General features: G+C 39.0%; 1 protein-coding gene across 3 annotated transcripts in view; it reads left to right on the forward strand.

The window, feature by feature from the left end:
- Nucleotides 1-22470, forward strand: part of Camsap2 (calmodulin regulated spectrin associated protein family member 2) — a 73457-nt gene that overhangs the window by 20180 nt on the left and 30807 nt on the right. For all 3 annotated transcript variants that reach the window (XM_028773772.1, XM_028773773.1, XM_028773771.1), the window contains exon 3: nucleotides 18337-18498. In XM_028773772.1, coding sequence (XP_028629605.1) covers nucleotides 18337-18498 — 162 coding nt within the window. The remainder of the gene's footprint in view (nucleotides 1-18336; nucleotides 18499-22470) is intronic.

Genomic DNA, 22470 nt, shown 5'->3' on the forward strand with positions numbered 1-22470 from the left:
TATTCTAAGGAATTGAGAACAACTTCTCAAGATTAACTTCTCAAGGGTATAATAAATAGTTAAGGAAGACTGAGGTTATTGATCTTTTTTCATGTAAGACATTTTCAGTTCTCACTAATGGCACCAGATTCACATGGCTACTCTGACATGTGCATGTGTATGCATGTCATGTGTAAGGCATTCACTAGCTCTAGGGATAATTAATTTCTACTTGTGAATATGTTACATTTAACTCTGCAGGATTTACTGTCTTAGTTGGATTCAAATGGCCACAATGGCCACTTCTAATTGGCAGTTTCAAGGTTGAGTAGATAGTTTTGAGCACACTGTTGAGTCTGAAGCAGCACTTGGGTAGGACACAGGTAGGTATGGCTGGATAACCCAGATGTTCTTAACACCATTCACTGTCTTAATCCTTCTTCATAAGGAGGCAGACTTGCTACACTGTACAGTTTTTCTAGTGCAGTTGCTATGTGTGAAGATATACTATGAAGGTATTGGAGACTAAGTTACAGATAAAGAGTTTGGTAGACAGCTGATTGCATTACTTAGATTTCTCTGACCCTGTAAAGCCTGCTGACAACTTTGAATGTTTAATATTTAAAGACTAATTTAAATAACATATCCTTTCCCTGTTTTTCTGGCTCTGACTTCTAATTGTTGGCTGTTAAAACTTGAGATTAGACTACATCACCTTAACCCTTTGCAGTGTCATATTTACTGACCAGTATTCTAATCATATACTTTAAATTTTTGTCAGAATTCAAGGTTTTTCAATTGTAACTTTTTTATTATTGCTATTGTAATATTATACTATTTTAAAAGCACATATGAGAACATATTACTAGTAGAATTTTGTTTAAAAACTTTTTAAATGTGAAATTGGAGTTATTTAAATTACCAGTTGCTTTTTAGAGGTATCATCTAAGTAGTGTTTTGACTCACATTGCATGTATTGGTACTGAATTCTACCACTTTGCAATTCTGAATAAGCTAAGTGGCTTTCGTATCTTTTATTTCTGTGTGCTGCCATAGCTTTAGCTTTGGGGGGGGGTCATGGGAATATAATAGTAGCAGAAGTATTATCTTGACTTTTTAAGACATAATGCTCTTTCTGATTCTTTTTTTTTAAACTTTATATTTTGTATACAATTATTTTGCTCACATGTATATGTGTGCATCATGCTCATGCCCGGTGCCTATAGAGGCCAGAAGTGGGCACTGGGTCTCCTGAGACTGGAGTTACAGATGTCTAGGCTAAGGGAGGGTAGCCATGCAGGTGCTGGGGCCATGGTGCTCTGCAGAGTAGCAAGTGCTCCTAACAAACAAGCTGTCTCCTCAGCCCCGAATTCTTTTTTATTAAGGTCTAAGACAGTATAATATTTAAAGAACTAATTTAAATGAAATATCTTCCCTGATTTGGCTCTGCCTTCTAATTGTGGGTTGTTAGAACCTCACACTAGGCTACATCAAGCTCCCCTGCAATTGTATATAGTGTGAGAGTGTTTTTTTTTTCTTTTGACAAAATATCAACCTTTAGTTTCTTCTGGGAAATGGAATTAAAATGGAGTGAGAGGGATGAATGGAACTTTCCTTATTATTTGATATATTCCTCTATTGGTAACATTTGTATATAATTGCATACACTATTTTAAAACTTACAGAGATGAGATTTAAGTTCAAATGGAAATGGTCATTGAAGTGGTTTCTGTGTGTATGGAATAAAGAGAAATGAGTATTCTATGTTAGTATCTAAATAAACAGGAACAAACATTGAAGGATTTTCTAAAAGCTTGAATTCAAGGATCCCGTAAATAACTGTCTAAAGCTTTCTGCCGCTGCCTCCCAAGTGCTGCAGTTGTGGGGGAGCACTGGGGACCATGTGTTTCTTAAAATGTGGTTTTTGTGGGTGATTTATATGACCAAGAATGTATGGAAAAGGTTTATATAATCCAAAGTTTTATGTCGTGCATATTATACCAGGTAGGGCTCATCAGTGCTAAGTGTCTTGCCTAAGCGTGCCCTGCTCTGTGGTAAAGCCAGTTAGAATCTGGGCAGAGCTGGGACTTTCTAAAGCACATTTGCACACTTGTAGTTTTTAATTCTTATTTTTTGTTTTTGTTTGTTTGAGATGGGGTCTCTACCTAGCCCTGGCTGTCCTAGAATTCACTATGTAGACCAGGCTAGTCTTGAACTCACAGAGATCCACCTGTCTCTGTCTCTGAATACTGCAATTAAAGTCTTGCACCACCACACCTGGCCAGTTTTAGAATTACATGTACCCAGGTATCAACTAGACTAGAGACGGTGAGAGACCAAACTCTTGGTTGTGAATTAATTTCTTAATTTCCAGCAATATTTGTGCATGTATGTAAGGAAAAAATTGACATCCATAAAACTCTAAATAAATGTACATATGTATATAATGGAATGAGATTGATTTTTTTAAATAGGACTTATATAACAATGTTTATTGTTTAATCAGATTTTGTTTAGGAACAAACATTGTATAAATCAAAGTATTTCATTTCTTTTCACTGTTTTTCATTTTATTATATTTTGAAGACTCAGCCTCATGTTTTCTAGTACCCTTAAACTTCTTATCCTTCTGCATATAGTTCCCTGGTGCTGGATCACAGATACGAACCACCACAGCTGGCTTGTCAGTGGTGGACATCAAATCTAGGTCTTCCTGCATGTTAGGAAAGTATTCTCCCAACTGAGCTACATTCCCAGCCCCTAGATCTTATGTTGATGAGTACAAAAATGAATACTACTACTACTACTAATAAAAAGAAGTAGCTTATTCTGTTTACTTATTAGTAATTAAAATGGGATGATCTGTCATTGATAAGTAAGGCATCAATTGTTCTCTTCTGGGGGCTGGAGAGATGGTTCAGCAGTTAAGAGCACTGACTGGTCCTGAGTTCAATTCCTATCAACCACATAGTGGCTCACAACCATCTGTAATGGGATCCGATGCCTTCTGATGTGTCTGAAGACAGCAACAATACTCATATACATAGAATAAATAAATAAATCTTTATAAAAAATGTTGTCTTCTGAAACGCCAAAACTCTTAAAATGAAAGCTTTATTTATTTGTTTGTTAATATTAATTTAGAATGTTTTTAGTGGTGGGGTAGGCAGAGTCTTGCTACATAGCCCAAGCTGACCAAAAATTATCTTAAATGATCTTTAATGATCTCAGAGCAATCCTCCTGCCTCAAACCTTTTGAATTCTGGAATTATAGGTGAAAACCACTATCTAGCACTCTTGCACACTGTTTTATTATATTATATCCTCAAGGCAGGGTCAGTGAAGTTGTAGTTAGAACACAGAAAGACAGTGGAAATATTTTACCCCCCAAAAGGGTTATTTCCATACATAAAGAAGTGGGCTTTTAAAAAAATCATGTTTTATGCTCAACACTGACACTGAGAGATCATCTTCATTTGAATAATAAGCTTACAAACTTAGTGAGGAAAACACTGGGGTAAACCACCCAGTCAGATGGCAGGAAATGTGTGCTTAGAACTCTGTGTCTAAGCAGTAGACCCTGGAAACCACAAGGTAAATAGACTCATCCCTGCTGGTCCCAGGGAAAGCAGCGTAGGATAGGTTGAGTAAGAAGATGGGTGAACATGGTGACTGAATTGATGAAGGTATGTCGTGTATGACAACTTACAGCGTGACCACAGATGGGGATAAATACAGTACACAGGGAGGTTGAAGAGACAGGAGCTGAAAGTAAGACTTAACTTTCCCAGAGTGACAAGATCACGGAGTAAATTTTCACAGTTGTTTTTATAGTCTGTGTGTGTGTGTGTGTGTGTGTGTGTGTGTGTGATAGAGAGAGAGAGAGAGAGAGAGAGAGAGAGAGAGAGAGAGAGAGAGGTGCGTGCATGCACATGTATGTTTGTTTCTTAGGTTGTTCTGATTTTACTGCATCTGCTTTTCTGTTTTCAGACTCCTAGGCAACTCTTAACATTTGTCTGTCTGTTTCCTATGCACCATGCAGTGTGTTTATGCTTCAGACCTGTGCTTTTGTAACTTAACCATCATGTTCTCCTGAGAAATAGACAGACTTTGAGAATGTCACAGCAGATCACAAGCAAGGACAGGACTGTGGTGACGAGAGGCTAAGGTCTCCTCACTGCACCTGCTAGTATTGCAGTAGGAGGTGAACTGAGGAGGAGAGCGGAGTTTCTTATCAAGGCTTTATCAAAATGCATTTCAAATGTATGAACAGAACTTGTCTCTGTAGTTTTATTTTTTAAACTTTTTTGTTTGTTTATGATTTTTACTTTGCTGTGTATGGGTGTATGCTTGTGTGACTGTGTATGCACTTTTGTTGCAATGGCTTATGGAGGCCAGCAGAGGGCATCGGATTCTCTGAAAGCAGAATTATGGATTGTTGTAAGCCACTGAGTAAGTGCTAGGAACCACACTCAGGGTGTCTGCAAGAGCAAAGTTGGTGCTCTTAACACTGAGCTGCCTCTCTAGCCCCTGGTAGCTGTTTTTATGCAGAGTCTTTTCCCTTTATGCTAGATCTCAGTCTTCTGGTTTCTGCTTATTGTACACCTAATTTAATTTCTCTTTTTTATGGATAGCATATTATATATGCCTTGTTTTAAAAAACTGACATTATTGGGGCTGGAGAGATGCGCCAGTAGATAACGTGCTCACATATGTTTTAAGGCTATAGAAGCACTAAAGCCAGTCCTCCTCTTGGGCCAAGTTGTTACTGTTTTTTATTATTTGTGTATGTGAGTATATGTGTGACTGTGTATGTGTATATGTGTGTATATGCACACACACGTGCGTGCTTACATGCGTGTGTATGACAGAGGGAGATGGCGAGGAAAGGAATAGAGGAGTGAATAGTTGTGGAGGTCAGGGGACAATGTTGTGGAGTTGTTCTTCTCCTTCCATCTTTACGTAGGTTCTAGAAGTCAAACTAGGTAGTCAGGTTTGCATGACAAGCCCTTCACCTACAGAACCATCTTGCCAGCCCTTGAGCCAAGTTTTGAAATGTGTAAAGGAATTTTCTAGATAGGGAAATGGAGGGTGTGGTGTTGATAATGTACGTGGGAATATAAAGCAGGGTTGAGTTGCTGCTTTGGGGATGGGAGTTGTTTTCTGTAATACTGGGCATTGAGCTTAGGGGTCTAGGCTAGTGTGAGATTTACAACATTCTAAACCTACAAGAGGCCTTTCTTAAGGTCTTTGGGATGGAGGTGAATTTTTTATTTCTCAAAGTTGGGAAATAAAGAAGTTACAAACAGACAGGACTAGGAAAAAAAAAACAGCCAATATGTCACCTTTAATTAGTTAATTGGTAGTTAAAAATTAGAAGTTAGGAGGCAAAGAGCCCCCTAGTTTTACCATTCTGGACCCCTCAAGGATGACATATTCTTTATTCTTAGCCTCTTACCCCATGTGAGTCTGTGTGTCTGCCTGTGTCTATATGTGTCTGTGACTCCTTTGGCCTCATGTGGAAGCCAGAAGTCAGTAGCACGATATCCTTTCTATTTGGAGGTGGAGTCAGTCATTCACAGAACCTACTGGCTGGCAAGCAGGAACCCAGGACTTGGCCTGTCTCTGTTCCTCTTGAGCTGGGATTACAAATTCTTGTTACTTTGCCCAACTTTTTACTTTTAAAAATTGCTATTTTGTTATTTTATGTGTGTGAGTGTTTTTCCTGCATGTATATCTCTGCACCATATGCATATGTGTTTGCCAGAGACCAGGAGAGGGTACTGTATGCTCTCTTTTTTTAATTTAAAAAATTGTTAGAAAAGGTAAGAACCCTAGTAGATTTCATCTTATTCCTATAGAATGAAACTAAAGTGAAGTTCCTTAAGAAGAAACAGTATTCTACAATTGTTCTACCCACCTGAGGTAAACCCTAAATTGCTTTTATGTAGAATCACTTCTGTGAAGTCAGGGCCTGTGGGTCATGATTTTCATCATATTCTCAGTGCCTAGCCAAGGAGATGCAAAATCAACAAACATTTGATATACTAATGAGTTTTTAAGAATTAGATAAGTTTGGCAAGATCATATCACTTTTTCAACAAACAAACAAACAAACAGACTAAGGAAGCAGTCTTTCTGTGCTCTGTAAGACTTGGGCTCAGAGCTCAAAGGTTCCTGTTTTGCTGAGGTAAAGGATTATAGCCCCTGTCTTTGTTAGGGTTTCTGTTCTTGTGAAGAAATGCTATGGCCATAGTAACTCTTGTAAAAGAAAACATTTAATTGGGGCTGGCTTACAAGTTCAGAGTTTAGACAGTCATTGTAATGTCAGGAAGCACAGTAGTGTGTAGACATGGTGCTGGACAAGGAGCTGAGAGTTCTACATCTGTATCAGCAGGCAGCAGAAAGAGTAAGATGCTGGACATGGCTTGGGCTTTTGAAACCTCAGAGCCCACTCCTAGTGACACACTTCCTCTAAGAAGGCCACACCTACTCCAACAAGGCCACATTTTTTAATTCTTTCAAATAATTCCACTCCCTGTGCGTCTGTGGGGATCATTTTCATTCAAACCACCACAGCTCCCTATTGTTGGTAAACTGCTCATTGTCTCTGTAGCTTCTGAAATCAGCCTATAGTGGCCTTTCAGTCCTCTTTTTCACACAAAGCTCTTGGGAGACAGGCCTCTCTACCTGCCAGGCTATTAGGGGACAGCCACAGTGCTGTCAAAGTATCACACCATCTTGTCTTCTGATAAAGCTAATGCCACACAGCCATCTGGAAAAAATTAGTGGGCAAGCTTCTTCTCAGAGTTTTTTGCAGGTTCACTGAAGCTTTTGCTGGTGCTTGTTTTAATAAAATACATTTCAGTGTACCTTTGTAACTTGATTTTGAGGTCTGAGGCACAAGTTTTGGCTTAGAAGCAAGTATTCTTGGAAAACTTACAAATTTGGAAAGCTATAAAACACAAACACTTCGTAATACAACATATATAACTGGTTAAAATGCAGTAGGCATGCCATCTTGTGAAGGGAGAGAGCATGGGTGCCATTTTACATTGTGGGCCCAGGTAGCAGCAGGTAGCTGAGCAGTGCTGGACAAGCCTGAGCTGCTGTGTGTGTAAGCTGTCTGCTCACTTGAGTATATTCTGAGAACACACTCTCTCACTCAAGTTGTGACTTGTTCAATGTAATCTACTCTCATGAGCTTTTAATAGAGCCCCTGGCTCATGATCTTGATGGTTAGTTTTTTCTGTTAACATGTTAACATATCTGATTGGTTTGTTGGAAATTTCATTAATTCCTTAAAGTATTAATAGATTGAATGATTAAAACTAAGTCTAAAGAGTATTTTTAGATTTTATTTCTTGCTTAAGATTTTATTTCTATGTAGTAAGCTTCTGTCAAAATTGCAAACATACAACCAAACTGACTGTAAACCTATAAAAATGTTCCTTGAGAAACTTTTAGATTACTTTGAGGTATATATTTTACTTGAAATTTGGTGACGAGAAATTAAATGTTTATTGAAATTTGAAATTTTGTTCTGAATTGACACATAGTACCCATACATATTTGTGGGACAAGCATGCCATTTCAATATTTAAATGCAATATATAATTATAGGTTCAGAATAATTACATACCTGTTGCTCCAGACATTCGTCATTCCTTTATGGTAGGAAAATTAACATCCCTTTACTGACTGCCCCCCACACTTTTTTTTAGTATTTGTGGGTGCCTGTGTGGGTGGGTGAATACCAAAGGATGCGTCTGCACGTGGAGGCTTGAGGTGGTTGTTAGGAATCGTCACTCTTCCACTGTCTTCAATAAGGCAGATCTCACAGTTAGACCCCGAGATCCCTGATATGACTGACTGGTCTTGTAGATTGCTTGCTCTGGGGATTTTTCTGTCCCCACTTTCCAAGGCTGGAATTATGGACATGCTTCCACACCCATCTGTCATTTTCATGGGTTCCTGTGATCCTAACTCGATTAAGAACTAACAATCCGCCGGGCGGTGGTGGTGCACGCCTTTAATCCCAGCACTTGGGAGGCAGAGGCAGGCGGATTTCTGAGTTCGAGGCCAGCCTGGTCTACAGAGTATGTTCCAGGACAGCCAGGACTACCCAGAGAAACCCTGTCTCAAAAAAAAAAAAAAAAAAAGAATTAACAATCCCCTCTACTAGCTGTCTAGAAATACTCAGTAGTCAGTCAGTTATTTCATTGTGCTATAGAACATGAGGAGTTTTTCCTTTTCTCCATGTGAGCCTCTGTACCCAGTAGAGCTCTCCATTTTCCCTCCAGACATTCTTCCTAGTCTCTGATAGTCATTCTTGTGTGCTACACTTTATTTTTTTATGTTTTGGAGAGGCAGGTCTCTAGCCCAGGCTGGTACTATCCTGTATCAGTTTGTCCAGAGAGTCTTGCAGTCTGTAATGCAAACCGTTCACCTTCGTTATTCTTTGTCAAAATGGTTATTCTAGTTTCTTTACGTTTCCATGTATACTTAGAATCAGCTTTTCACACAGGCACACAACTAGTCCCCCACTTGTACAGTAAAGAAAAACCAACAAAGAGTAGTGCTTTCTGTAGGACTTTTGAATATGTTCTTTCTTTTTGTAGTTTGCTAAGACATTTGTGTATACAAATCATGAGTAGATATTATTTTTTTCAAGTGTTTTTCCTTTTGTTGAGATAATCACATGGCTCTCCTTATTTATCTTGTTACTGTGTGAATATTTGTTTTTCAAATATTAGGAATCTTAGTCATTACCTTGTGTGGTCCTGATATATTACCCCCCACTTCCATATATACATACACACGTGCACACACACACACATTTGTGAATGATTCCATTCCACTCATTCATTCATTCATTCATTCATTCATTCATTCATTCAGTGTGTGTAAGGGGGCGGAGGGAGATAGATAGACATGGAGGAAGAGAGAGAAAGGAGAGAGGTTACAGTGTCCCTTTGTGGGTCTTCAGCAGCAGTTGTTGCACTGAGAGGTGTGTGTGTCTGTGTGTGTGTGAGAGAGAACTCTCTCAACCTTATCCCTTCCTTCCTTCCTCCTTCATTTCCTCCCTCTTGTTTTTGTTTATTAGGGCTTGACAGAAATGATGCCATTATGACTCTGACAACTTTCACCTTTCCTTCTTTTGATGAAAATTGTCTCTGAAAGCATCACTGATCAATAATCCTACAGTTTTGATTGAACCTTAGTGCTGAGATGTTCTAGTACATGGCCCACATTCAGGGGAAGTGATGGGTGAGTAGATACCAGTAGCAAAACTCCCTTTAATCATGTTCAGGAGGGAAGCAAGAGGGCTCAGAAGTAGTAGTTTACAGACTGGTTCTGCTTGGAGTTCACTCTTAAGTCCAGTGGTTTTCCTTTTCCATAGACATTCACTATCACCTCCTAGGGCTGGTCCAGCATGGTTTTTAGTAGTTTTACTTCTGCAGAATTTTGACAGGGAGTGGGGGAACACAAACTCTTAAAAGGAACTAATGTTAACAAAAAGAAAGACTAGTAAGAACATAAGAAAGCAATTTTCGTAATGGCTTTGGGTCATGAGTATGGGTGTGTATAGGAAACTAGGTGAGCCCAGTTGCATCTGTTTAGCCTACTTCCTTACTGAAATTTATTCAGATGCAGTATGCAGTATTGGGACACACATTTTCTGTTTAACCACTATGTAGTCTGGATCAACTTGTCTTCTAGTACCAGTACCTATATGGAATTGAGAGTGTTTAAAATAGAGAGTGAGCGACCATCTCTACAGAGTGAACAGACTGTCCCATTACGACCGTTGCTAAAGCTACGTGGTGGGCTAAAGGGCTCTCAAGCTGAGTGGGTAGTTGCTCACTCTAGCTATTGGTTGTGAAGCAAGTCTTCACGAGGATTTTGTATACTTCTTCCTGAATTTGATTGTAAAAATACATTCAGCAGGGAAAACTATGGATAACAAAAGGAGTAGTTTGAATGCATTCTGATAAAAGCCTCGTAATTGTCAAGGATAGTCAGTTATTCAAAGTATACAACCGCTTGTGATCGACAGCCTTATGCCATCAGACTTTAGGAATTACCATGTAACCTTTCACACATCCACATGAATGAAAGATCTCAGTATGCTTTGAAAGCATGGTACCTCATCTGTCTCTATAGATAAGATGAGTGGTTGGTCACCTGTAATCACCTAAGTTAGTTCTAGGTCAGAAAGGCCTAATTCACACCCAGAAGGGGATGAATAACACATTAGAGTTATGTTATTAAATTAAAAAGGAAAATTTTTAAGAGGACACAAAGGGATTAGGGGAGGTGAGGCTGCATCAGGGAGGAGGTGGGGATAGATAGGATCAAAACACATTGTATGAGCTTCTGAAAGTCAATAAACGTGTGTTTTAAAGAAGACATTTCAGAACTCTGACCCCCAGGAAGTTAGCTAAAATTGTCTAGCAGTTTTAAAGCACTTTTATCAAAACAGCTTTATAGATTTCTGGGGGAAAACAGTTGTGAATGGTTTCAGCATTAAATGGCCTCAAGAGGTCCATGTGTTAAAAGTGATCCCTAAAGTGACACTGTTCAGAGGGGTTTTCAAGTCATTGGGAGCATGTCCTTTCTAGGGACAGTAAAACTCCAGTGACCTCCTCCTTGCCTCTCCCGCCATGAGGGTGAGGCTGTTCTGTCACAGCTCCTGCTGTGACTTTCTGCCAGTGCCACAGGCCAGTAGGTGGACCAACCTAAGCCTTCAAAACTATGAGCCAAAGTAAACCCTTTCTCCTTATAAGGTGATTGTCGTGGGTGTTCATTACAGTAATGATAAATTGTCATGGCAGTCAGCCATGTAATCAGAGGGATAATGAAAAGACTTTGGTGGTGGCCTGAGCCTGTAATCCTGGCATTCAGGAGGCATCCTTAGTACCAGGCCAGCCTAGGATACTTAACAAGATCTGTCTCACAAAACAAAACAAAAATAGACTTGGAAAACAAGTAAATTCAAGAAAAAAATTTAAGTTTTACAAGATTGAAAGTTAAAGCCTAGTAAAAAGATAGCACATACCATAAGAACTTACCTCAGCAAATCATAAATGCTTGGTTTCCTAGGCTCATTGCCAAAGGTAAAGATAATCTTTTTCAGAATGATAGCTTCTCTAATGCAAAACCATGTAGCCATGTAGACAACCTGGGTTTCCTACCTGATAGAAAGGCACTTGGGTTTAATTAAACACTGACTGTATGTCCAAGGTTATGAACACAACATACTATAAAAGTATAGTATTTTATTTGCAGCCCCCAAGCTTGTCTTTTTTGTGGAGTTTAAGAAGCACACTTGATATACTCCTGAGTATACTTTTCCATTGAGGTTTCAGTGTTTCAGCTCATTTAGAAATGATTCAAATATCTTATGAGTCACCTACATAACATACAATGAAAACAGCGTAGTGTTTAAAGGATAAGTTTATTTGAGAGTGACCTCTCTTGTAATTAGACATGAGATCCTCTCTCCTTACACAGTCTGCTGGCATCCATCTGTCCATCCATCCTATCAGAGGAAACAATGGTGTTATCTCAGATAAGGGGCAAGTGTTTATCCTAAGCCAAGTCTGAGTGACTAAGGCCTAAGAACTTAGACTCGGGTTGCCATAAATAACTTGTTCTATTGTGGAAACAGTTTCATGAAATTTATTGCTATAAAACAAAAAGGAAGTTGTAAATCACAGCAATTACCATGTATAGTACATAGACAGGTAATAGCAAAATGGGGGAAAGATTTTAGATGTTGTGTAAGCACACTGCTAGCTTGTGAGTTAGTTTCATGTATAACTACAAGATTGTTTTCTCTAACAGAGAGAAAGGAAACAGAATGGTTAGAAAAGGAGTTAATGACAGTCCAAAATACTTTGGCTCCAGATCTGTAACGTTCTAACTTCTCACAATTACACACTTGTCAGTCAGCCTTGTAGACTCTTCAAAGGAGTGTGGCTTTTTCCCCTGAGAATTTACAGTTCATTTTTTATTCTGATGCCTTTTAAAATCTAACACTTTTCTTTTAAAATTAGCATAATTTAATTGTACAAAGCAGTGGGTTTTCATTATGACATTTTCTATTCATATGTACATATAATGTACTTAGATCAGCTTCCCCAAGCCATCCCCTCACCCCACCCTACCCTGTCTACATCCTAATGGTTCCCCTTTTTAATGTTTTCAGTTTTCTTGCAAATGACAATCTCATTCTTTATGCCGGAACAAAACTTGTGTGTGTGTGTACATTTTTCTTGATCCATTGGTTCTCTCCAGGCCAGTTCTGTGATGTGACTGTTGTAAGTAGGGTCAAATAATCATAGGTATGATAGCACCTCCATAGGAAGGTGACTCTGACTCTTTGGTATGCTCCAAAGTGGTGTGGGATTTAGTTTTCATTTGTTGAGGAACCTTCTGTGGCAGGTGGTTTGAATGAGAATGGTGCCCATAGGCTTATGTTTGAATGCTTGGTCCACATTTAGTGGGACTCTCTGGGAAAACTTTGGAGATGTGACCTTGTTGGAGGAGGTGTGTCACTGAGGGTGGGCTTTGATGTTTCCAAAGTCAGCCAGGCCCAGCCAGTCTCTCTCGTTCTTCCTCCTGCCTGTGGATCAGGGTGAAGCTCTCAGCTACTGCTCCAGTGCCATGTCTGCCTGCTGCCACACTCTCTTCCTTGATAGTCATGGACTCTCCCTCTGAAATTATAAGCAAGCCCCCAAGAAAATGCTTTCTGCTATGGGTTGCCTTGGTCATGGTGTCTCTTCACAGCAATAGAATAGTAACTGAGATACCTCCAAACTGAGTTTTTATAGCTAGAACTAGCTCACATTCCTACCAACATGGTATGAGTTCCCTCCCTTCCACACACCCCTCCACAGCCTTGCTGATACTAGATTTTTGATGTTAGTTATTCTGCCTGTGGCGAGATGGAGTATTGCTGTACCTTGATTTTCATTTTCCTAATGGCTAAAGATGTTGGATACATTTTCATGTATATGTGTGCTATTCATACTTATTAATTTTAAAAGTGTCTGGTTCATTTGTTGAGTGAATTATTTGTTCCTTTGATGTTTAACTTTTTTGAGATGGTTGTAATATTCTGGTTATTAATTGTTTGTCAGGGGAGTATCTAGCAGAGACCTACTGCTCTGTGTGCTCTCCTCTCTTCAGTCTGGCTGTTGTTTCTTTTGCTGTACAGAAGTACAGAAGCTTTTTAATTTGATGCATTGCTGCCTTAGAATTCCTGCTTTTATTTGCGGAGCTTTTTGAGTCATATTCAGGTTTAGATGTTGAAGTGTCTCCCCTAGTTTCAGGTCAGCACGAGGGCCTTGTCTTTTCATGTGACCTAGTTTCTGTCTTCTACATGTGACATCTACTTTACTAGCTGCACTGCTTACAAGGCTGTCTCCTCCCTCACCTTTTCACATCATTACCAGGAATCAGGTGGCTGCACGTATGTGGGCCTGCTTTTGGGCTTTCCGTGCTATTCTGCAGGCCTGGATGCCTGGTTTCGTGTTATTACCAAGGCTCTGTAGTGCCATCTGAAGTCAAGTATTGTAATAGCTGGAACATTCCTCTTTGTTGCTCATGATTGCTTTGATTATTCTGGGTCTTTTGTATTTTGCTGTGAGTTTTAGAATTTTTCTCATGAAGAGTGCTGTGAAAGGTTTGAAGAGGATTGCATTGCATATGAAGATTGCTTTTGCTAATAAGCTAGTCACAGTGTTACTTCTGTCTGCTTCTGAGCACATGGTCTTCTGCCTTCTAGTGTTTTCCACACTCTCTTCATCGTTTCAGGGTTGGTTTTGTTGTAGAGGTCTGTAATATCTCTTGTTGTTGTGGGAGTTGTTTTGTGAGGGTATTGTGAATGGGATTGTTTCCCTCACTTCTGGTTCCCTGCTTCATTATTGGTAGAGAAGAAAGCAACAAATTCTTGTATGTTGGTGTTGATGTGCTATTTCATTGCCGACAGAGTTTCTTCAGAGCTGAGACCCTTCAGGAGGACTCTGTGAAGTCTTAACTGTAGGATCATGCACCATTCATACAGGGATGTTGGATTTCTTCCTTTCCTAATCCCATCCCTCTTATTTTTTTTTCTAACACACTGCTAAGCTTTCAATAACTGCTGCAGAAGAGTTCTGAGTGGTTGTTCTTTGCTCATTCCTTATTTTAGGGATTATGCTTTCAGGTTTTCCTCATTGATTCTGATGTTGCTGTCAATCTTTATTATGTGGAAATCTGGCCCTTCTATCTTAGCTTCATTGTTTAAAGGGATGTTGAATTTTGTCAAAGACTTTTTTATTTGCATCTATTGAAATAATTGTACAACTTCTGCTCCTGAGTCTATTTGTATGCTGTTTATTGGTTGCATATATTGAATCATAGTATTCCTCATTTTAAAAACATCAGCTGATCATGACATAATGCCTTTTTAAAAATATGTGCTAATGATGTCTTAGTTAGGGTTTCATTACAGTAAAGAGACACCATGACCACAGGAACTCTTATAAAGGGAAACATTTAATTGGGGCTGGCTGACAGTTCAGAGATTTAGTCCATTATTGTTATGGTGAAAAGCATGGTGGTGCATAGGCAGACATGGTGCTGGAGAGGTAGCTGAGAGTTCTACGTCTGGGTTGGCAGGCAGCAGGAAGAGAGTGTCACTGAGCCTGGCTTGAGCATCTGAAGTTTCAAAGCCCTACCCTAGTGACACATTTCTAACAAGGCCACACCTACTCCAACAAGGCCACACCTCCTGATAATGCCACTCCTATAATGGGGGCCATTTTCATTCAGATCACCACAAGCACTATTCTTTTTTTTTTTTCTTTCTTTTTTTTTTTGGTTTTTCGAGACAGGGTTTCTCTGTGTAGCCCTGGCTGTCCTGGAACATACTCTGTAGACCATGCTGGCCTCAAACTCAGAAATCCACCTGCCTCTGCCTCCCAAGTGCTGGGATTAAAGGCGTGCGCCACCACTGCCCGGCCACAATCACTGTTGATATGCATTACATTACTTGTTTTCAGTTCTGGAGATTGAATCCAGGGCCTCAGTCATGCTAAGCAAGTGTGCGCTGAACTACATCCCTGGACTTTCTGAGACAGGGTCCTGTGTAACTCCATCTAGCTTTAGCTTGCACTGCTCTTCATCTGTGCACTGAGATGATATACAGTACGTCCCCCTTGTTCAGCAAGTCTTTTTTTTTTTTTTTTTTTTTTTGGTGTACAAACTATGCTATACTGCTATCACTGCCTGATTTGGCAGCTTAGGGCATTGAAACACAATAGCATTAGGGATTTGCCAGAGCTCAATTAATTAATCTAAGGTTTAAGACCAGAAGTTTTATGATTTTTTTGTTGATGTTGGTCATATTTAGAAATGATGCTTTTTAAACTTATTCCTTTTAAACTATATGCTGTATTAATTTGACTTCTGATGCACAATTTCTTTATGTCTATCCAGAATAGCCCCATTAAACATTTTTCATTTACCATTTGAGGTTAAATATAATCCAAATGGCAAACTTTTAAGATATGTGAAGTATTAATTACAAATTGGGATTAACTCTTTAAAAGAAAATCTGTATGTGCCATTTCAGTAGAATGACTCAAGTACTTCCTGTTTATAATTTAAGTCTTAGTTTCCTCCTCTGCTCCTTTAGAGGGCTTGGGCTTAGATGTAGTCACTGTATGGGACTGAGACCAATGGTGATGTTAGGAGTTTCTCTCTTAGTTATGTAGCCATGAGTTTCTTTCTTTGTGAGGCTAATACACTTCTTAAAACACTTAGAAACTCTTCATTTCTGCCTTTAGAAGAGTATGTGTTAGGTATGTATACGGTGCAAGTGAATATGTGGGTGTATGTACTCTTGAGTGCAAGTCTGGAAACCAGAGGGCACACACTACCTTATTCCCTAGAGACAGGATCTTTTACTGAACAGGAAGCTAGCTAGCTAGCTGTTCCAGACAGGACCTGCCAGTCTCCACCCTCCCAATGTTGGGGTTTTGGGTGTGTGGTCATGTATAGCTTCTTATGTGAGTGATGTGGATTCAAATTCAGATCCCTGTGCATACACAGCAACAGCTCTTACTCACTGGACTGTCCCTGCAGCCCCCAAACTCTTCATTTCTCACACATAATGTGTAAGTTATTTTTGCGTAGACTCTGACTAGTTGAAGATAATAAAAATACACTCCTTGCAATACAGGTATAGAGCCTACTGTTGTCCTTTGGATGAACTTCAGCTTTCACCAAAATCAAAGTCCTTGGAGCCCAGCATCCTTTTCCCTTTTAGTAAGATGCATGTGGAACTCTCCTGGGTTTGTTTTTGTTTTTCATAACCAGTATTTTTGCTCTTGTTTCTAAATACCGTATACACTCTGCCACCTAGTGGCCTCAGAAGGGAATGTTGCTTCTACTGTAGTACTGGGAGTCTGCTGGGAATATAGGTTGGCATTAAGTCTGCAAGAATGGTGGTTGTGTTCTGCCTGCTTTTCTTGCCTGCTGTGTAACTGCAAATCCATTACATAGTTTTTCCCCCTGTAAAATACATATAGTAGTGCTTAACTCAAAGGTTGTTATATTAAATGAGTTTACTGCAAATCCTGAAAGCAGTAAACAGTAAGGAGCTGAACAGAGCACCTGATATGGAGCAGCTAACTGTTGCTATCAATCTGATGTTAATGTGTTTAGATAGCAAACTAAATGTCTTTTACTTGAGACCATAAAAGCTCTACCTTTGGCCTTGAGATTTTCTTTTTTTTTTAAATGTTGATCTTATCTACGGCTATTATATATATATATATATATATATATATATATATATATATACACACACACACACACACACACTTTGTGTTACATTATTCATAACTTACTCCATCTCATAAAGTGAAAGTATGAAAAATACTGAAACACAAGCGTTCTTAGTTTCTTCTATCAGGGAATTGGGCTGTTGTAAAACTACTTAAGTAATTATACTTAGTATTTAGTATCCCAACTCTTGACATAAACTGTAGATTTAATCTGTGTCTTTGCATGCTGTATAAGGCACTTTTTATTCATTGCTTTTTCATTTCCCATTTCACATAAATGGCATTAATATAGAGAACATTATTGCATGTTTTATTTTTTTTACTAGTTTTATTATATACATTGCACATACTGTAAAGTAGCCAAATCTAACCTAAATTACTCACTGTGGGACATTTATATTTCCCTTTTGAGCTAAAATACTAAAGTGATTTCTTTTTGGAGCTAACAGCATTCCCAGTATATTATGAACTCTTTACAAATGAATGAGAAAGATAATGTCCCAAAGAAAGAAACACGCAAACGATATAATGGGCGTTTTTGAAGAAGAAATGCAGATAGTTGCTAACCATATAAAAGCATGCCCAGCAATAATCAGATAATTTTAGAGTCACACAAGTGTGAGATTACAAGTGTGAGATTTTCTTAACCGTTCATGTGGATGGAGAAAGTAAATATTAAAAATGTAGAAATTGACATGCTGATAACATTCTTAGTGAGATGTAAGACTGGTATACCTTACCTATTAGAACTTAAACTGTAGCTATTTGTGGACCCAGTAGCTCCACAGGAAGTAACTATCCCATAGAGGACAGTGTTACAGCACTGTTCATAAAGCCAAAGATGATGGACAATGTGAACATTATACTTTGCTAGTGTTGTTAACTTTTTGTAAGAATACAAACCAAACTGAAGGCACCACTGGGAAGTAGAAGAGTCCTTTTTTATATACTTTTGTAATATTTTATAGTCTTTTAAACTACCATATAACAGATTCATATATTTTAAAAAAGAAGGAAAAAAGGCCTACGGAATTACTGGAAATCCTATGCCATAGGGAGTTAGATGAGAAAGAATTTGAAAGCAAGAAAATCAGTTACATGGTTTTTGTTGTTGCTTATTCAGAAGTGAAACTTTGTAGTATGAATTGAAGGTGTACTTTTAAAAGTTCAAACTTTAAAATTATACTACATGGGTTTGAAAATGAGGGTTATCAAAGGCAATGCTAGAGTTTGTAAACTTCACTGCAGACGATACACAAGTGATTATAGTGTTAAAAAGAGAAAAGTGGAGAGAATAGGCTTTGAATAGATAATGAGCATCTTAACGTAGATCTTCAGTAAGTGTTTGACTAGTCCAGTGAGTCTGGTCCTGCTGGTCCGTCTTAGCATGCTTTGTGCTATCTTAACACCTGTCTGTAGTCTGGCTTTACTACTGTTTTTAAGAAAATGCTAATATTTTACAATGAAGCAGTTTCTAAGTGTAATCTTGAAATTGTTTGTGCTTTTCTATTTTCAGAGTGCACATTTGGCCATGATTGATACTCTAATGATGGCTTACACTGTAGAGATGGTCAGCATAGAAAAAGTAATTGCATGTGCTCAACAGTATTCAGCTTTTTTTCAAGCCACAGATCTGCCCTATGACATCGAGGATGCCGTCATGTACTGGATAAATAAGGTAGGCTTGAACTTGATTGGATATGGTTCTAACAACAGAAAACTAAAATCTTCAGTTGCACCTTGCTCTTCTATGGCTCTTTGTCTTAAATCAAAGTATAAGTTAAAGTGTACAATTACTTGAAATATTTTACTTTTTAAAAACATAAAAGCTTAACACAGTGGCTCAGATCTGTAATCTCAACACCTGTGAGGCTGAAAAGTGGGAGAGTCATTGAGTTCAAGGCCAGATTGGGCCACACTGAGACCTGGTCTCAAATGAAAGTGTTGCAATGATAAAGCAGTTCTGTATAGCTAACAGTATTTGTAGTTTTACTTATTCTTAATAATGACTACTCAGGGCTAATCCAGCTTGTACCAGATTATTACAGAACCCAGGGCACTTCCAATAGGGAACCATGTAATGAGCAGGGAATACTCTTGGATGGTATAATTCTCACACACTTTGGATTGGGAGAGTCTTAGGTTTGTTTCACCAAATTATACAAAATCATATTGATCATGAATTCATTTTCTTGGAGATTTGTATGGTCTGTGCTTTGAACTGGTTATGTTCTTAATTCATTGATCTCCTTGTCTGTTGCGTACTTAACTCTGCTTGCCCCATATCCATGCATTCAGCTTTAAGATAAGGTCTCACTGCATGCACTAACTGACCTGAAGAGGATAGAGATCCCCTTGCCCCTGTCTCCCAGGTACTGGAATTACAGGCTTGTGCCACCAGATTCAGGTGGCTCTACTTTCATTTACAGTTGTCATTGCAGAGAAAATTAAACTAGATTTGTGGACAGGCACTGAACAAATGTGAAATTAGATCGTGAGGTGTCCTTCCCTGTCCTTAACAGTGACAAGCATGAGCTTGTCATCAGCTAAACTGGGCTGGAGTAATACAACACTTGCTGCATAAGCATCAAGTCCAAAGTTGAGATCCCCTGAACCTACAAAAAACTGTCAGCCTACCTGTAGTTTCAATGCTTGGAATGCAGTGATGGGGCCTGTGGGGTCGTGAGTACCGTGGCCGAGTCCCATCCAGACGGCAGCATTTCACAGTAGCACCCCCCCCCGCCCCGCCCCTCCAGCTCTTGTCTCTACCCCATTTTCCTTGATGTTCCCTGAGCCTTTGGGGAAGGGGATTATATAGACGTCCCATTTAGGGGTGAACATGAACAGTCACTTACTAACTCTGACCGTTTGTAAGTCTCTGCTTCAGTGCTGCCCACTGCAGAAAGGAGCATCTCTGACCAAGGCTGAAAATAGCACAGATCTGTGAGAATAAATGTAGGTATTTAAAAGGCAGTTTGACACATGACCTGCCAGGCATGTAGCAAGTGTGCCCACTGGTACAATAGTACAATACATATTAACAGTGAATCCATCTGGGCATGGACTATTTTTTTTAACCCTTACCACTGTTAGATCTTTTATAATTGTTTATTGCATCTTGATTTAATTTTGATAGGTCATATGCACCTAGAAATTTATCCATTCATTTTAGATTTCAGTTTAATGAGAACTTTTTTTAGATAAAACCTAAAGATTTTCTGAATTCTTTTGGCATTTGTTACAATGTCTCCCTTTTCATCTCTAGTTTTATTAATTTGTGTCTATTCTTCCTCTTGGTTAGTTTGGCCGAGTTTGTCTATTTACCTTTCCAAAGAACCAACTCTGCACTTCACTGATCTTTGTTCTTTTTGTTTGGTGTTTTCCTTTCTTTCCTTGTGCCCTGGTCTTAACTGAGTTAGGATGTGGCTTGTCTTTTTCTAGAGATTTAAGGAATATCATAAAGTCATTTATTTGCAATCTCTTTGGCTTCTTGACTTGGAGACATAAATTATTCCCTGCCCCCTACTCCTGCCCCCCCCCAAACTGCTGTCATTGCCTTCTGTAGATTTTGCTATGTTTAATTCATTGTCATTTGGTTTGAGAATTTTTTTTCCCTTGATTTCTTTTAGGTCTCCTTCCTCAGTTGGCTCTGATTGGCTTAATCTCTTCATGAGCTCTAGGGGCTGTAGGGCTCATAGCCTTAGTCCATTGTGATAAAGTAGAATACAAGGAATTATTTCAGTTTTCAGATATTTATTGTCTTGTTCTGTGTCCAGATGAATGATACATTTTAAAAGAAAATCCCATGGGCTTCTAGAAAAAAATATACTTTGTCGTGTATGCATGGAATATTCTGACTATACCTCTTAAATCCATTTGATTTGTGGAATATCATTCAGATGTTTTTTTGTTGATTCTTTTTGCCAAGATAGCCTGGCTGTTGGTGAAAGTCGGTACTGAAGTCAACCACTGCTGTGCTGGGTTAACTGTGACTTTGCATTCATCTAGTAATACTTGTTTTATGAAATTGCATGCACCTATGCAACTCCCTCTTGATGGATTGTTCCTTTAACCAGTTTGAGTGACCCTCTTACCCTGTGTCCCCACTAGTTTTGGTTTGGATTCTGTTTTGTCAGAAACAGCAGCACCTGCTTCTTCCCTAGGTTGTTGGCTTGGAATACCTTTCTCCATCCTGTCACTAAGGCAGTGATTCTCAACCTGTGGGTCAAGACCCCTTTGATGGGCACATAGCTAACAGATATTTACATTACAATTCATAACAGTAGCAAAATCACAGTTACAAAGTAGCAACAAAATAGTTTATGGCTGGGGATCACTACAACATGAGGAATTGTATGTATTAAAGTGTCTCATCATTAGGAAGGTTGGGAACCAATGCTCTAAAGTAATGCCTACTTTTTATCATGAGTAGTGATGTTGCTTTTGTTTGGTTTGGTTGGTTTGGGTTTTTGAGACAGGATTTCTCTGTGTCTCCCTGACTATCTATCCTAGAACTCCCTCTGTAAATCAGGCTGTTCTTGAACACAGAGATCCACTGCCTTGGACTCCTAAGTGCTGAGATTAAAGGCACATGCCACCACTGCCCTGTGAGGTGTGTTTCTTGGAGATAACAAATAAATGATTTCTGCTGTTTGATACACTCTTTGTCTTTTGACTGGGGAGTTGAGACTTAATATTCAGAGTTATTATTGAAAATTGTATATTGATTCCTGCCATTAGTCTTTTTATTATGGAAATTTTTTCAAGTAGCTGGCACAGTGTTCTGGACTGGCAGTAGTTCTCTTTCAGAACTTGAAATATATCACTCCAAGTCCTGCTGAACTCCCTGTAGACATTACTTTCCTAATTGGTTAACTGTCTCTTGTCACTCTCTCATCTCCATTCATAACCTGTAACTGTTCCTTTTGGTCAGTTAAAATCTCCATGCTGATAAATCACGTACATACTTTTTTTTTCCCTCAAATTAAACTCAGCCCACTCTAGAAGCACACACAATCATTCTAAAGTTTCCATGGAAACCCGAGATATTTACCAAGCACTCCTCTATTTGATGGAATTTGAACACCAACCTGCCTGTCCTGTAGTGGCAGCTTCTTTGGCCTTCCAGCAGGTGTTCTGTCCCTCGGCTCTGTGGATTCTTTTTTTAAGCATATATAGTTCAAGGTGTAGCCAAAAATTTGAGGCTAAATTATCTGTAGAGTGGTGGTTCTCAAGCAATGGGCTTCAATCCCTTTGAGTCTCATATCAGATAGCCTGCATACCAGATGTTCACATTACAATTCATAACTAGCAAAATTATAGTTAGGAAGTAGCAACAAAATAATTTTATGGTGGGGGGGGTCACAATAACCTGAAGAACTTTGTTAAAGGGTCAGAGCATTAGGAAGGTTGAGAACTACCAGTGTAGACTTTGGTCTTAACTGTGACCCTATCCTTCCCAGGATGCTCTTCACACACGTGTACTACTCTAATAGTGTCAGATTTCTCCTCAAGCCAGTGAGCTTACTTTTCTGCTTAAGTTCTGGTCACTCTTTCCTGTATCGATTGTAAGGAGGCCACATGTCCTGTTTCATTTCCATTGCTGTGATAAAAGACCCTGATAAAAGGTAACTTAGAGAACAAAGGCTTA

This window comes from Grammomys surdaster, unplaced genomic scaffold (genome assembly GCF_004785775.1).
Source record: "Grammomys surdaster isolate TR1022 unplaced genomic scaffold, NIH_TR_1.0 234, whole genome shotgun sequence".
Lineage (NCBI taxonomy): Eukaryota > Metazoa > Chordata > Mammalia > Rodentia > Muridae > Grammomys > Grammomys surdaster.